This window comes from Mirounga leonina, unplaced genomic scaffold, assembly GCF_011800145.1.
Source record: "Mirounga leonina isolate KUSES-001 unplaced genomic scaffold, KU_Mleo_1.0 Mir_154, whole genome shotgun sequence".
Lineage (NCBI taxonomy): Eukaryota > Metazoa > Chordata > Mammalia > Carnivora > Phocidae > Mirounga > Mirounga leonina.
This window is the reverse complement of record NW_023270389.1, coordinates 11431996-11448530: the sequence shown is the minus strand read 5'-3', so window position 1 is coordinate 11448530 and position 16535 is coordinate 11431996. Positions and strand designations below refer to the sequence as shown.

The 16535-nt window shown below is 42.8% G+C and overlaps 1 protein-coding gene across 5 annotated transcripts in view; it reads left to right on the top strand.

The window, feature by feature from the left end:
• Window positions 1-15755, top strand: part of MARK1 (microtubule affinity regulating kinase 1) — a 117201-nt gene extending 101446 nt beyond the window's left edge. For 3 of the 5 annotated variants that reach the window (XM_035010094.1, XM_035010091.1, XM_035010092.1), the window contains 5 exons: window positions 958-1058; window positions 2358-2522; window positions 3514-3765; window positions 10094-10138; window positions 13644-15755. In XM_035010094.1, coding sequence (XP_034865985.1) covers window positions 958-1058; window positions 2358-2522; window positions 3514-3765; window positions 10094-10138; window positions 13644-13998 — 918 coding nt within the window. In that variant the 3' untranslated portion in view covers window positions 13999-15755. The remainder of the gene's footprint in view (window positions 1-957; window positions 1059-2357; window positions 2523-3513; window positions 3766-10093; window positions 10139-13643) is intronic. The other 2 variants (XM_035010095.1, XM_035010093.1) reach the window with 2 other exon arrangements.
• Window positions 15756-16535: the final 780 nt, after the last annotated feature.

Genomic DNA, 16535 nt, shown 5'->3' with positions numbered 1-16535 from the left:
GTTTGAAATCTGCACTTAAGCAATTTTGTTTATATGCGGCTTTTTTGCTCCTCCAAACTTAGTTGAGACATATACCTATTAACTTTCTAGCTCTTACTTTTAAACAAATTTTAAGTTAGTTATGTATTTTAGAGAACAGTGAAAGCCGGATTAGCCAAAAATAAAGAATTTTTTTTCTATTGGAGTAAGGATTCAACAGAAGAGCATGTATTCCTTTGGAAGTCATTCCTGCATAGTTTAGTACTCGTAACGAGTCCAGACTTTGGCGGGCACACAGCAGAGGTTACGGATCAGTGGCTGTGTGCGTGATGAGGCGATGCCGTCCCTCTTTGCTTGTTCTCTTTGCTCCGGAGCCGCTCAGACTTGGCTTGCCTCCGGGCTAAGACCTGCAATGCGGGGATATCCTGAGGCCCTGCACACCCCTCTGTTGGTGGCCACAGCAGGGCCTGCCTCCGACCCAGGAGACTTGGTCTCCTTAACATCACCACGGGCCCTGGGGGTTCCCTGAGCAGGTGAAGAATGGCAGCCTGCAGGCCTGCAGGGCCACCACCGTCACCACCACAGCTTGCTGGTCTGTGATCCCATTTCTTGTGGAGTTGCCTCTCGCTCCTGGTCCCGCAGAGCTGCCCGTACCACTCCCCTGCCCTTCTCCCTACGCCCACTTGCAGAGGAGGGAATAAAAACCCGGCTTTCTCGTTGCTTCCAAACAACGGCTCACTGCGGCTGCAGGACAACAAGCTAAAACTGTCATGAGCTTGTCATGCTTTGCCTGTCACTCCTGCCGTCTAACTGAGAGACGGACATGTGAGATGGAGCTTGTTCATGTAAGGTCTGATAAATGAAAATTCCACCATGGATTTTTTTTTTTTCCAAAGTCCTTTGCAGCTTAAATTCATTTCTTTGACTTTCCACAACTACAGCCGGAATTTTAAGATGGGTTTTTTTTCCTCCTTAAAGAGCAATGTATATCCTGGAGGCAGCATGGCAAGAAGGAACACGTATGTGTGCGAGAGGACCGCAGATCGGTACGTGGCGTTGCAGAATGGCAAAGACAGCAGGTGAGTGTCACCGCGCCCCGTGGTGCCCGCTTCCTTGGCGTCGTGCGTTACTGCTCTGGCTGGAACACCTGTAGCCGATGGGTCAAGAGCAAAGGGACTACTAGAGGGTACAGTTGCAACCAACCGTTCTTACTAGGGCATCTCCCCTTCTGCACCAGAATGGAAGGATGGGAGCGTGCTTTGGGAAAACAGGAGGTAAATCTCTTAACCCGAGAACTGCTACATAAGACCTGCTAGTAAATATTTCCCTGTAACAAACAAAGCAGGTTATACCTTCCTAATCTGATCTTCTTAATTTGAGTCTTATTATATACCTGCTGCTTCCTTTTTATCTTTTACTTCACTTTTTTTAGTTAGCCTTCACTTCTTACCCTTACCCCTCCCATCAAGCCATTATTGTATCCAAACCATGAAGGTTTTATTTTCCTTCGTCTAAAGAAATGTGGCCGTCTTAACTGATCATTGAGAACCATGGAATTCTCAACATGTTTTATTTTAAATAATGACAAATCATTTTATTTTTATTATTTAAAAAATTTAGCTTCTTTTCATCGTGAGTTCTAAGGGCTCTTCATCAATATAGTACAAAAGGGCAGGGAGCCTGTTCTCATGAAATTCTGTTCTTAGCTCCATCCCTCGTCATGTCAGTGGACCAGACAGACTGTGCTTAGCATTTGTTCCCTCCCAAATAATGGACACGCAAAGTAAGTGTTATTATAAGGCGTACGGAGGTAAATGTATCTTCCTCGGACATAAGATCCTTTAGGCTAGAAGAAGACTTGGGAATTGATTTCTGACTTTATTACTTTTCCTATACCAACTCCTGATCTGCAGCTCCTTTAACCTATGACAGTTAACCGATTGATTAATAATACGAACTGAAAGTGTCTTGATGATGTTTCCAGAGACAGTATCTTTGTCGTAATTATGCATTCTTACTGTATAAGGGACAATAAACCACAGCAACACATTACACCAAACTTTGTCTTTTGGAAAGTGAAAAAGGTCTCCGATCGTAAAAGTAATTTCATACCTTCTCAGATTCACATTTATAGAGCAAGCGTGTGTGGGATCTTTTCCATGGAAGGTGGTGGTAAATTCACTCTGTACATTTTTTGGCAAGAATATTGGTTTGTTAGTCACTAATAATGCCACTAATGTTAATTTCTCTTAAGTGTCTCAGTCATGAAAGGTGTAGTCAATTTAGATTTTAAAAATCTATTTCTTAAATTTTAGTAAACTGCAATTTCTCTTCTCTTTTACATTTCTATGGTCTTCTCAACTGTTTTCTGTCGAAAGCCTTACGGAGATGTCCGCAAGTAGCATATCTTCTGCAGGCTCTGCTGTGGCTTCTGCTGTCCCCTCAGCACGACCCCGCCACCAGAAGTCCATGTCCACTTCTGGCCATCCTATTAAAGTTACACTGCCAACCATTAAAGACGGCTCTGAAGCTTACCGGCCCGGGTAACGTGCTGGGTGCATTTCATTTAAGAACATAGCACCATATAAAAATACATGATAAGCACCATCACATCGAGAGCTTTCTGAAAAGATTCAGTGTCTGTAGCAGAGGGAAAAGTTGAATTGTAACATAAACACACCACACCCTGCCTGTTTTCAAAAATGTTGCCTATGATTTAAATCATTTTCTAATGGAATTTTCTGTAAGGATTTTGTTTTAAACCCATCCATAAAGGATTGCTGCCCAATTTGTCATTCAGGTAAATTGAATTTTTTATGGTGTGAAAACAAAAATACATGAGACTGGGAATGGAGACCTTTGGGTAACCCTGGCTACCGCCAGTTACTTTTTTTTTTTTTTTTTTTTAATGAAATTGGCCTTTTCATTTCTCTATCAGGGAAACAGATGATCTTGAAGAACCCTTTTAGGTTTAAAGTGATATGCCCATTTTTCCAGTATTTGTCTATGTTAGGATTTCTCAAATTCAGAAGCATCTTTAGTGAAAGGTTTATTACTCACATCAGTGGTGTCACGGAGTATCGTGCTGTCCCTGAGGCCTACGTTGTAAATACGCAATGGTTCCATTCAGATGCTTTTTGATGAATAACAACATTCATGTTCCACATTGCTGAATGGCTTAAAGTAAGAGAATAGTAAAAAATATATATGTAGCACCCCCAGTTTGGCATTCCTGATTCCGAAGAGTGTTTGTATCCCTGTTTCAATAACTTCTTACTCTTTAATAACTGTATTTCTGTAAAAGGCATTTAGTTCTGAACGGAAATGTTGTTACCCCTCTCCATACAGTGATCCCTTAAATAACAGTTACCCGCATGCATCTCTAATGGGAGCGGGTAAAATAGGGCCTAGGAAAGGTAGCCATGGCATTTGGTAGTTCTTATTTTTTGTTTTGTCTTGCTTTGGTAGTTTTTAGAATGAGTGGAAGCTTTCTCTGTCATTCTTCTCAATAACGTTTCTTGATTGTCCCAACAGCGCAGCGCAGAGGGCGCCCGCTGCCTCCCCGTCTGCTCACAGTATTAGCGCCTCCACTCCGGACCGCACCCGCTTCCCCCGGGGGAGCTCCAGCCGCAGCACCTTCCACGGCGAGCAGCTCCGGGAGCGCCGCAGCGCCGCTTACAACGGGCCGCCCGCCTCTCCTTCCCACGAAGCGGGCGCGTTCGCACACGCCCGGAGGGGAACGTCAACCGGTATAATAAGCAAAATAACATCCAAATTCGCTCGCAGGTCAGTACCAATGAGCCGTGGTGCTTTGTTTCCTCCAGGAATTACGAAGGAGACTTGGTGTTTTTTCTTTCACCTTTGGGGTGATTTTCCAAAATGGTTTCAAGGCATTTTACAGAAGTTTGAAGAAGAAAATCAAGGAAGACATGAAGTATTTTTCCCTAAGAGAGAGAAAAAAATGGGCAAGATAAGAATTGTTAAATTCTGTAAAATAGAGTGGAAAGAGGAAAAGTTGACATAAAAAAATGTGTGTTTTAACAAACAGATTATCCCCTACCCAGAAGCCTTGATTTTTAAAAAAAGGAAATAGTGACTTTCCATTTATCCTTGAAGTAATATTTTTTTAGCAATACTTCTGAACTGTTCACTAATAATATATAGTTCACCCTTTTTTTTCCTTTCTCGTGAAAAGCCTCTGTATTGGAGTCACATAGATTACTTAATGTAATTTAACATCATAGAAGCTTAACATCAAAACACAGCAAACACAAAATGAATACAAGTATAGTTAACTTCTAATCAAATAGAATTGTGCTCTTTTCTCAAAAGTAAGCTTAAACATTGATGATAGAATTGCTGAACACAACGCAGGTAAATATCCATTTGATCTATTATCAGGTCCTCCTAAAAGCCTGCAAAATCCTATACGTGCAAAGCCCTGTGCTAGGTGCCAAGCAGGACACAAAGATGAATAAGACCGCATCCAGACCCTCAAGTCCTGAAAGGGGCACACGTGTACGCAGCCGACTGTGGTAGAAAGCACAAGGCGTGCTGCAGAGACAGCATGCGGGGGAGGCCAGAGGAAGGCACAGCTGTCCACGGGTGGGGGGAGCGGCTAAAGCTCCATAGCATAGAGTTGTTTGAGCAGGTAAGAAATTACAAGGAGGAAATTATTACACATGCTTTAAAAAATATTAATTAAATAATTGCCCAGGTTATTAGTGTTCCTAGGATTTCAAAGAGTGGATGCAGAAAAGAGAAGCAGCCGCTCTAGTCTCTTGCCTTTTCTTGGAGCTGTTCATGGACCAGTTTACGCGGGATCACCCAGAATTTAAAACTTTACTCAAGTGCAGCATCAGTTTCTAACCATGATGTTGTACCATTTGGGCAGCGACCATGCAGCATATGACACCTGGAGAGAGAAAGAGCCGGAAGCTCACAGCAGAGTCAGCATGACAGGTAGTGCTCTCTGACCATCTGCAGGGTCCTGGTTAGATAGCAGTAGTTTTTGCTGGGTGGAATTTGGCTGACTATTCAAAGCCCTTTTGATAGGCCAGGATTAATTAATCATGGTGAAGCCAGGATTAATTTTGAAGTGAAGGAAAATGGTTTTGAGTTTAAAAGCTTGATTACTAATTGTATATTAAGCAGCATATAACATATTTCTCTTTACTTTGCAATGAAAATGTAGATTCTAGAGGGAGCATAGTCAAGAGCCCTGGACAAGAGGTCAGGACAGAATGTCAGAGCGAGAACGTGGCATGGAGAAAGTCTGTTGGGAGCCTGGGATGGAGGATGGCCATAGGGCCATGTAACAAATCTGTGAGGACCTACTGCTTGCTGGGCGCTGTCCTGGTGCCGTCGATCCGGCCGTGAGGGAGACGGATGGAGCCCCCTTCCTAGGAGCACGTCCTGCGCAGCATGGCACACCGTTGAAACATTTTGCTCGCTTGGCTTTTGGTCGTCCTCCTACCCCTCAAACTAACAGTTCCATCTCAGGCCATTTTGCTGGTTCTTTTCAGGTTCCCTTCGCCCCCCCAGCCCCCACCCCTAAGTGTCAGACTGCCCCAGGGCTCGAGCTTTGGCTCGAACTTTCTCTTCTCTGGCTGTCCTCACTCTCTTGCTGATCTCATTCAGACCGATGACCTTACATTCATCTTACTTTAACAACTCCCAGACATATGTCCTTAGCCCAGATCTTGCCTCTGAACTAGAGACTCACATAGCCAGTTGTCTACACAGCCTCTCCACGCGGCTGTGTCATAGACTTCCAGACAGACCGTGTCCAAAATCCAGCTCCCCACTGCCCACCCCCAGACACCAGTCCTCCCTCATTGTTCACCGCATTAGGTAATGGCGACACCTTCCTTCTAGTTCTCAGACCACGAGCGAGTTATTTCTCAGACCACGCGCCAGGCCTGCTGGCCTGTGGCGTTGGCTCTGCCTTCCCAGCATCTCCCGGACGTAACTTCTTCTGTCACCCCCACCGCAGCCTCTGTCACCAAACCCACTGCTTGTCTTCCACCTGCTAACGGGTCTCCTCACTTCTGCCCTTGTCCTCTTCTGTGCTCAGCAGTGTCTGTCCGTGCTTGAAAGCCTTCTGCTTGCTTTTATCCTGCTCGGGATACAATTCGAAGCCTGCACAATGGCCTCTGCGGCCCCACGTGCTCTGGCCGCTCATTTCTGCTCTGACCTCATCTCCTCCCCCTGCCCCTTGCCGGTCGCACGCGGGCCACACGGGGCAGCTGAGTGTCCTCGCGCACACTGGGCCTGCAGTGCGGGGCTTTGTGTTCGCAGTTCCTTCCCCCACTCCCGCACGACTGACTTCTTCTGCATCTCCTTTGTGTCTTTGTGGGAGTGTCCCTTCCTCCGTCACCTGTGTGAGATCAGAGCCTCTCCAGCACGCCCTCTCCCTGCTTTGTTTTTCTCCATAGCACCTAACACTACCTGAAAGAACCGCCCCACCCCCCCACCCCCCCGCTTTACCTGTTTGTTCTCTGCTAAATCTTCTGCTAAATATTGAGTGTCTGCAATGACACGTATGACATTCAGACATTTATGGAATGAATGGTTGAATAGTGTGGAAGACAGATTTTAAAAGCAAACACATAGGGGCGCCTGGGTGGCTCAGTTGGTTAGGCGACTGCCTTCGGCTCAGGTCATGATCCTGGAGTCCCTGGATCGAGTCCCACATCGGGCTCCCTGCTCGGCGGGGAGTCTGCTTCTCCCTCTGACCCTCTCCCCTCTCATGTGCTTGCTCTCTCTCATTCTCTCTCTCAAATAAATAAATAAAATCTTTAAAAAAAAAAAAAAAAGCAAACACATAAGGTTATAATAAATCCTGGTAAGTGCTCTGAAGGGAGCAGGCCCTGAGATAGAAAGTACTCTGGGGGTTAAGGGTGTTCTGAGCTGGCCTCTGAGGGGAGCCAACATGAACATTTCTAAAGTTCCACAATGCCTTTATTAACTTCTGAACAATGTCATTTCATAGAGAGTTTTGGGGGCAGAAGAAGGCAGAGAGGAGGTTGCCATCCTTTGTCAGCAATTTGGTAGGATTTTTTTAATGTCTTTTAATTTTTAACATATTTTAATTAATTCTGGGTTTGGTTAGAGAAGAGAAACAATTCACAGTTCTCCTCCGAGGTCACCTGTCACCACATGAACAGCTTTGGCTTTACAGGTGTGTGTGCTCACTGCCATGCACACAGTCTTCCCTTACGCAGCATCGTGTAGCTGGAGAGGGGGTTGTGTAGGATACCACAAACGCCCCAATGCAGGAAGACAAGCAAAGCGCTGGCTTCCATACCAGGAATGAACCTGCTAAGTTCTTAGCAGCCGACAGACGGGAAGTGCAGGGGGTCTTCCCGGATGTTCGGCATATTGAACTTTCGGGAGGGTTGGAGGCTTGGAGAGAACTGGGAGAATTTCTTGATGTTCAAGAGCTATTCCAGCCTTACTATTTATTCTCTTCTCACCTCAGTTCCCAGATTGTCCATCCTTCCCACTGATCTCTTCTTAAGCCCATCCTGGGTTCAAGCCCTGCCTTTCTGTCTGTTCCCTTTGCCTTCCTCACTGCACCGTGCCTCACACCTGAAGAAATGGAACCCCCACACTGGCACCCCGAGTGACCAGCGCCGCCTCCAGGAATGCTCTGGGGCAGGCGCCCTGACATCCCATCAACTTTAGAACCAACTGAGTTGATGTGCCACTAAATGCTTAAAAAGAGGAAAAGATAGGATGTTATAGGGAAAAAAGTAAAAGAATTTGGGTTGTTAAACTTTAAGAAGGGAAGGATAAAGAATAATTCGGAGTTAATCATTCATGTACTGGAAAACCATTATTACAAAGAGGAAGCCAGTTAGTAAGTTCTCCTTGGCCAGTAGAAAGGCTGTATGCTGAAATGACCACGTGAGAGAGTTGTTTTCTGGTCTTAGGAAAGAACTTTCCAATTAGGAAAGTGATTTACACTAGAGTTCTCTATCAAGGGAGGGTGTAGACATACCATTTCAAAAGCCTTTAAAAAAAATAAAAGCCTTTTAAATAGCATGGAGAACCGTTTGCTTTGGATGGTTCTATAGAACTACTGTATCAACTGGAGATTGTCTCAGACCTTAGGATTTTTTAAACATAGCTCGCTCTTATTAGGGGATAACCGGATTAGTTCACTTCAGTATATATTGCTGTGCATAAGATATGTGGCCGTTTTTTGTTTTGTTTTGTTTTAAAAGATTTTATTTATTTGACAGAGAGAGACACAGCGAGAGAGGGAACACAAGCAGGGGGAGTGGGAGAGGGAGAAGCAGGCTTCCCGCGGAGCAGGGAGCGCGACGCGGGGCTCGATCCCAGGACCCTGGGATCATGACCTGAGCCGAAGGCAGACGCTTAATGCCTGAGCCACCCAGGCGCCCCATGGTTTTGATTTTTAAGTGTTGAGTGTTGGGGAGCCCTGCCAGCCTGCATGTGCTGTGACAGCCAGCGGGCTCTCTCTCCCCAGCTGCCTCCCTCTGTGGCTGCTGGACTGTTTGAAACCAGTGCCAGGCAGCAGACGTTCTTCAAGTCGCTGCTTCTGTGGGCATCCGGGAGGGCAGGAACGGGGCATGGGGACGACGTGGCGAGTCAGTGGCTATTTCAACAGCGAGAGCAGAAGTAGAGCTTAGGGAGCGTCTCGTTCCTAGTGCTTAAGGTGTCTGCTAACAGCGACTTAGACGGCAAAACAGAAATGGGACAGAGAAGCCCTGGGAGACGCACGCCCCTTTCTGTTGAAGTAGCAGCCTTACCGGCCTTCCTTCCCACGGACGGGCTGCCCTCCGGGACGTCGGCAGAGCCGCACAGGCCTCACGGTGTCCGTGTCCGTGTCCGTGTCCGTGTCTTATTTATGGCCGCGTGCTGTCACAAAGATAGGTTCGTGTAGATGACACTGAATTACTACACTTGCCCGTGAAAATGCCATTTAAGAATTAAGAAACCCCCATTTGAATGTGAGAATACATATTATTTGTCCTTTTTGATTCAGAGAGGAAAATGGTCTTTACACAACATGTTTGTCCCGAAAGGCCTCTAGTTAAAGACCCTAAGATGCAGAAGGCATTCATATTTCTTACCTCCAGTCAAGTTGTAGAGCTCAGTGTATGGATGTGTTTCGTTAATTTGGGGAGTGAGGAGAGTGGCCCTGATTTTATTCCCATTGCATTCACTTTACATAAATAACATGAATGTTTCTGGAATGGTTAGAACATTAAGAAAACATTAACTTCAGCGTTTGAGTTGGTTATTTTTTCCCAGCGATTTAATAGTATTTTGCTCTCACATGCCATTTCTTAATGCAGTTAAGCTGGTTTATAACTTGGTGCTCTGTGTCAATATTTAATTACATTTGAAAAATGACGAAGTAGTTAAGATTTTGGTAGACTTAAAAAATATTAATGACGTTCAACAGAAGGACAATTAGTAGAGGTTTCCTGGTTTTATTTCACAGGTGGATGTCCAGGTAAGATCAATGTTTCTGCTTAAGATTGATTTCATGTTTTTAGACTCACCTGCTTGGATAGGTTGTTGGTGTGCTGTAACATTTTATCATGTGCATGAATCGTTAGTGTTACATCTGAAGTTAATTGCTTATTTAAAAATTGGTACTTATTTTTAGAAACACTTGTATATGTTGAACTTTATTTCTAATGACAAGGTTAAGTTATGTATTTTCTAAATTGAGCGACTACTAGAATTACATTTAATAACATACGAAGTTGGATCTTGCTGCTGAAAATTATTAAATAGTTTTAACTGTAGATTGAACTAAACTCAATCAAAAGATAAATTCTGACTTTGAAATTATGACTGGGAATTGGAAGATCCTGTTTAAAAAAAAAAAAAAAAATCCTAAACCGTCAACCTAGCATCTCCTCTCTGACAAGACCCAGTAGACGCTCAATAAAATGACAGTTAAGCTGGTTACAATGAAAACGTGCAAAGCAGTGTCAGACTGACTAGTAACAGAAAAGTGTCGTGTTAGAAGTTTGCTTAACACGTTAACTTTAACATCATTTTAGATGTAGGTTTTCTTGGTATACTTTTCACTCTTATCATTAAATCTCAACCTCCACTTTGTTTTGAGGGATCCAAGTGAAGGCGAAGCGAGTGGCCGCACAGACCCCTCAAGGTGAGGAGCCACTATGAACACTTCGCCACTAGGGCCCCCGTGCGTGCAAACGTGCCCTCCAAAGACGTGCAGGACCTAATAAATCTGAATAGAGCTAAAAACTAGACAGTATGTGTATTTTACGTTTTTATCTCGGGATGGGTTTTCTTAATGTTGCCGAGCGCTTAATGAAGTGTGAGTTAATTAACTTGAAGTTTGTGTTTTCTAAACATTATTTTGACTGGTATGCTTCGTAGAGAAGCAGCCTTCCTGTCCTATAAAATACGTCCTGGCCGAAGAATTAATGGATTAAAATGTACTGATCCTTTCCTCACTAAAAGGATGTAACTGGAATTAGGTAACACTGAACACAGAGGTGACCAAATATGTAGGAAGGTTTGATATTAGGAATATATTTTGGGTGAGTGTTCAGTGGTGGACGACATTTTAAGACTCTCGCCCTGCCTTACTTGATGGTTCTGGGCATGCAGTGGTGGTTGTGTATTCCTCCTGACGGCGGGTCTCCAACACAAGCCCAGTCAGAATCAGGTGGGCCCCCCCCGCCAGGGTTCGTGGTTGGGGTGGAGGTGGCTGCGTGAGGTGCTGATGCTGCTGGTCAGGGGACCACATCAGTGACATGTTAGTACTTGTGTTCATGTTAACAAACGGGAAGTTGAAGAAAGGAAGGCATTACGTTACTTGGAACATATACCAGCGTGAAAAGATCCCATATGAATCACAGAACCTGGGCAAGCAGCTCCTCAGTAGGACAGATGCTCCAGCTTCATTCAGGAACGATTTTTGAACCGCTGAGCACAAGCCCCAATTTAATTTCTACCTCTTAAAATTAATTAAAATATAAAACATAACGAGCTTTGCAAAAACTTTATTAAGCATTCCTGGGTAATCTGTTTTGCAAACTGTGCTATATTTGTTTGGTCACAGTAGTTGAAATGTTTCTCTATTGAGTTAGGTGCCCGAGTCACCATGGTAGGCAGCCGGGGGGCGGGGGGGAGGCAGGACAAATATTTGTAACTTTCCTTCTGCCTGTCCAGTAAACATGAAGGACATTTGTTTTTAGCCCCTCCCTCACTCAGTCGTCACTTTGGAGCCTCTTGGGTCTCATGCTGCCTCCCCACTAAATTTCCCTCTGAGACACGTAATAATAGTACAGTGAGTGCTACAGGTGGGCCCCCTATGTCTGCTCTGTCCTTTCCACGGGCCTGTGTGTCCCTTTCTTTTGTTGTTGTTGGGTTTTGATTTCTTTCTTTTTTTTCTTTGTGCTTTTCAACAAACTTATTGAATGCCTCCTGCCTGTAACTAGCTGGTCATTCAGTTCTCACAACAGCCAGGTGGAAAGTGTCCATTCTGCAATTGAAGAACAGTAAGGAGCAGGAGGTCCTGTCATGTCAGGGGCGTGACTGGGGCTCTCGAGCCAGACGCCAGCATTTGAGCCGTGTCCTACCACTTGCCTCGCTGTGTGACCTTAGGAAGTTGCTCTAGCTCCGGAGTCGTTAGGGTAAATGAGTAAATAATGCATGTTAGGTGCTGGGAACAGTTCCTGGCACCTAGTAAGTGCCCAGTAAATGTTCGCTGTTACAATTAGTATTAACATTTTCAGGAGCTTTCTACAGTTAATGTCACCAGTGGTGATGCCTTTGAGGTACATGTAGAAAAACATCTTGTATGTGCCTGTCGTCTCAAGGTCACCAGGTGACCTTGGTGGAATGGAAGAAAAACTGATTCCTGGTTTTTGCTTTTCAGCTCATTAGCTCTATGACCTTAGAAAAAGTAAAGCCATCAGTTCTGTTTTTAAAATGAGGGTTCAATCACGTGTTCTCTTGGGTCCCTTCCAGCCCTGGCATGCCGATTCCATACCCGGGGTTGTACGTGTGGTTCTGATAAACGACTCTCATGAGATCTGCATGCCCAAGGACGCCTGTGATGCAATGGCTTAGCGTCCGTGAGCAAAAAGAAAATGATAGAGAAGACAGTGAAATAAACACTGTCTTAGAAATTTATTTTCTCTACTTCTTCCTTTCTAATTTTCCCAAACTTGCATAGTTTGCAGAACTTTGGGCTCAGGTACCTAGGAATGAGGAGGAAAATATATATATAAATGTATACATAAAAATTCATATATACAAATATATGTGCAAATATGTATTATATGATAATATTGACATAAAGTGTATATATGAATACATATATACATATAAACAAAATGTTTATATCGTAGGTTATAGACTCCTTTCAAAGTATATCATTTGTTTTTAAATCACATATAAGTGAGCTAGATTAACAAGTTAAAATTGCAACATCTCTATTTGGGAAATTGCTCCACCAATTTAATTACAGGGTCTTCTGAATCATAAATAATCTATTTTACCTTTCTGTGATTATTTGAAATAGGTTTTCTGGTTCTATATTATTTATGGGAGACTTACAATAAGGACAGTTCAGTAAGGTTGATTCGCTTAACAAACATGTGTCCGTCAGCTCCCGTGTGCCCAGCACAGTTCTAGAGTCCTGAGATAGACCAGTGAGCAAAACAGACAAAAACCCTTTGGTCTCCTAGAATTTACAGTCTAGTGGTAGAGTCAGACAGTACGTAATAACCATAATACATAAATGAATTAAATGGTATCTTAGGGAAAAGATACTATATTAGAACGTAGCAAGTGCCGTAGAGGAAGCACTAGAGCAGGGTTGGGGGGGGGCTGGGGGGCCCGAGGGTGGTCAGGCTAGACCGCAGGCAGAAAGTGAGCAGAGATCTGAAGGAAGTAAGGGCGTGAGCCGTGCAGCTCCCTGAGGGGAGAGCCTGAAAGCAACACAGCCCACACGTTCTGAGGAACAGCGTGGAGGCCAGTATGTCTTGAGAGGAGGAAGCAGGGAGGAAGATAGTTACAAGATGAGGGGTTGGAGGTAGGAGTGGGGGTATGGGTCACGTGGAGCCTGGCAGACTACGTTAAGGATGTCTTTAGCAAAATGATGAAACCCCGAGAGGGCCTGACGTCTACACTTCCACGTGTGCTATGACCTGATGCCTTTACCTCCTTGCAATACAACATCCTTTGTCAGCATGATCAGGTGTAAATAATCCCCCTGTAGCCATTCCTACTAGCCTTGCCCCCAGTCCTTTTGCTACCCAAAAAAGGTAGGGAAAAAAAGGGAAATTTGTATTTTTTAAAATGTGTATTTATAAGTAGAATGCTAGCGGTTTCTGTTTGTGTAAATGTACAGGAAATGGAGGATCTGCTTCTGCAGGGAACTGACAAAGTGTTAAGTTCTTCACTTTCAGCTGTAAACTTGTTTCCCACAAACAAAGCCAAGGCAGATGGTGTCCCGGGGTCTGTTTTGGGGACAGCAAGGTGACACAAATGTTTGTAATTACCTGAAGGTAGTCTGTAAATTGGGTAGTTTCGTTAGACACTGAGCGATGACCACTTAGATTTCATGTGTGCTTTGACTTGTTTGCTGAGTGGAATTTTTGTTTCCATTCTCTCCCTTTGCCCTCCCCTTCTAGAAGTACGTCAGGGGAACCAAAAGAAAGAGATAAGGAAGAGGGTAAAGATTCTAAGCCACGTTCTTTGCGGTTCACGTGGAGTATGAAGACCACTAGTTCAATGGACCCCCATGACATGATGAGAGAAATCCGGAAAGTGTTAGATGCAAATAACTGTGACTATGAACAAAAAGAGAGGTTCTTGCTTTTCTGTGTGCACGGCGATGCTAGACAGGACAGCCTCGTGCAGTGGGAGATGGAGGTCTGCAAGTTGCCGCGGCTGTCACTGAACGGGGTCCGCTTCAAGCGAATATCTGGGACATCTATTGCCTTTAAGAACATTGCATCTAAAATAGCGAATGAGCTTAAGCTGTAAAGAAACTCAAATTTACAGGATCAGGGAAGATGCATTCACATATGAGGTACAGTTTTGAATGTATTGGTAATGCCTAAGGCGATTGGCCTGTGAGTCTCCCCCCATGTAGAATTCGCCCTTCATGCAATAAGGACATACATAGTTAGGGACTGGACAACTCAAGTCCGTGTGAAGTATACTAAATACCTGTAGCTAAAAAAGTAGGTTTCACATGTACAGGTAAGTATATTGTGTATTTCTGTTCATTTTCTGTTCATAGAGTTGTATAATAAAACAGATGATTGCTTAAAGAACCTGTATAGTTGTCTAGATTTCTGCACATAAATGTATGTTTGACACTTTCAGTTGGAGATGTTCTTCCCTGTTACTTACATTCTGGTGGGTTTTTTAAATTCTTACCTCCATCATGCAATTTTGAAAATTGTGTCCAGAATTAAAAGTGCACAGAAATAGTCTTTAAAGTTGTAGCATGGACTTCTAAAAATTATTTTTAAATCCTATTTAAATTTAAACCAGGAGCTGATAAATAGATCAGCTTTACTGTACACAGAATTATTCCTGCTTACCTATGCTCTTCTCCTTGTTCTCAGACAAGGTGTAGTTGAGAAAATACAAAATGTTTACAGTGTTGGCACTTAGAGTTTTTAAAATGAACTACATCAAAATATTAATAGCTTTGCCTTGAGCTAAGAAGTACTGGGGAAAAAGTTAAACCTGTATCACATTTCTTTTAAACTTTAAAGTGTTTTCTGGCCCACTGCTAAATGTAGCAGCAAAATTAAAAAGAATCAACACTCCATCTGGCTATTATAAATGTAAACTGTCACTTAGGTTTGCTGCCTTCTGAATACCGCAATGTAATTGCGGAAATAGAATATCGGGACTGTCTCATAGCACAAGCTCATCTTTACAGTGTTGATCAATGCATCAGTTAAGAAATAATGCCACCTCAGGAACTAACTGGCATTGGGAACATGGACCTATTCTCCTCCCATCCTTTTCACCTGCCCCCGACACAGTAATATCTGTAAGTACTTAGGAGACTTTTGAGCAACACCTACTATTTATAACAGTGTATTATTGATTTACGCTTACGTGGTTGTTGAGTTTGTTCCCATGTAACATGTTTGTTTTTAATATTTTGCCAGATTTCTTGTATTTATTCCACATTGTTACGCCTATAATGTGCAGCTTTGTAATTGGGCATTTGCCTCCTTTTCTTTCATAATTAGTGATATATGCGATGTAAAACCACGAGGAAAGGTACATTTTAATACTTGTTATTTTTTACTGAATTAGCCTTGGAGGTTGACTGTGCAATGTTATTTAATGTTGTAATTACTGTAATATCAACATATGGGCCCCATCTGCACACTCCTGAGAAATGGAAAAGGGTATTCAAATTTTATCAGTTCAAAGGAGAATAAAGCTGTGATAAATACTGTAATTCTAACCTGCATCAGAATGCTCTACGTGTAGGTGATGTGCCATTCCGCAATGGCATCCAGACTAGGGTGAATTTTACATTCTGTACTGTACTGTGACATAGCTTTCCTCTGTAACAGTTCTGTTCTAAAATGAAGTGTATTTTTGCCTTAGCAAAGGATGGTGTTTGGAAAAAAAAAAACTGTGTAGCCCCTTTTTAACCTAGTGTTCATTCAGAAAAATTGATGCAAATCTTTATTCACTTTCACTGGTGCACACTGAAATTTTACTTGAACAGTTCTCATAATAAAGCACTTGTCTTCTGCTCTTTATCAGAATGTGAATTACCTGTTTTTTAGCACAAAAGTATTCTGTATGGGGAGTTTATTTCATGTGTTCTAAATTTAGTTGGCAGGGGGTGAAGCTATGTGGGTTTTCAAAATGTCGTCATGATAAGAAAAATTGACTCTTTTTATGGGAATTCCTAGCATCAAAACACTTAAAAAAAAAATTGCCATCATGCCTTTTCCAACGTAGAAACTGATGGTTTGGTTTTTTTGGTTTTTTGGGTTTTTTTTACATTTTCTCACTCTGGTTAACTCTTACATGTTTGTGGCAAGGAATTTTACCTCAATATATTTTATAAACTAAAAATGAAATCTTGATATGCACTTCAGATTTTCCCATTTTATATGACAACATAACTATTTTTAGAAGAGTTAGAGGAATTTTATAATATGTTTGCATAAATAAATACCACTTATATTCACTGGCTATGTGATATCAGGGTTTCCTTGGTTTTGTTTAAATATTATTTGACATAACATCCCTAAAATTCATTATTTTGTAGAGACGAGGATATAGTATTGAATTTGATAAATAAAAATTTGACAAATAATAAAATGAAGTATACTCAAGAATCTTGACCCAATAATATTGTCTAAGGTAGGATTTGATTTAAAACCTGTAAGACCTTGGGGCACCCCGCTGGCTCAGTCGGTGGAGCATGCGACTCTTGATCTCGAGATCGTGAGTTTGAGCCCCACATTGGGAGTAGAATTTACTTTAAAAAAAAAAAAAAAAAGACCTTTTGTGAAGTGATTTTCACCAAC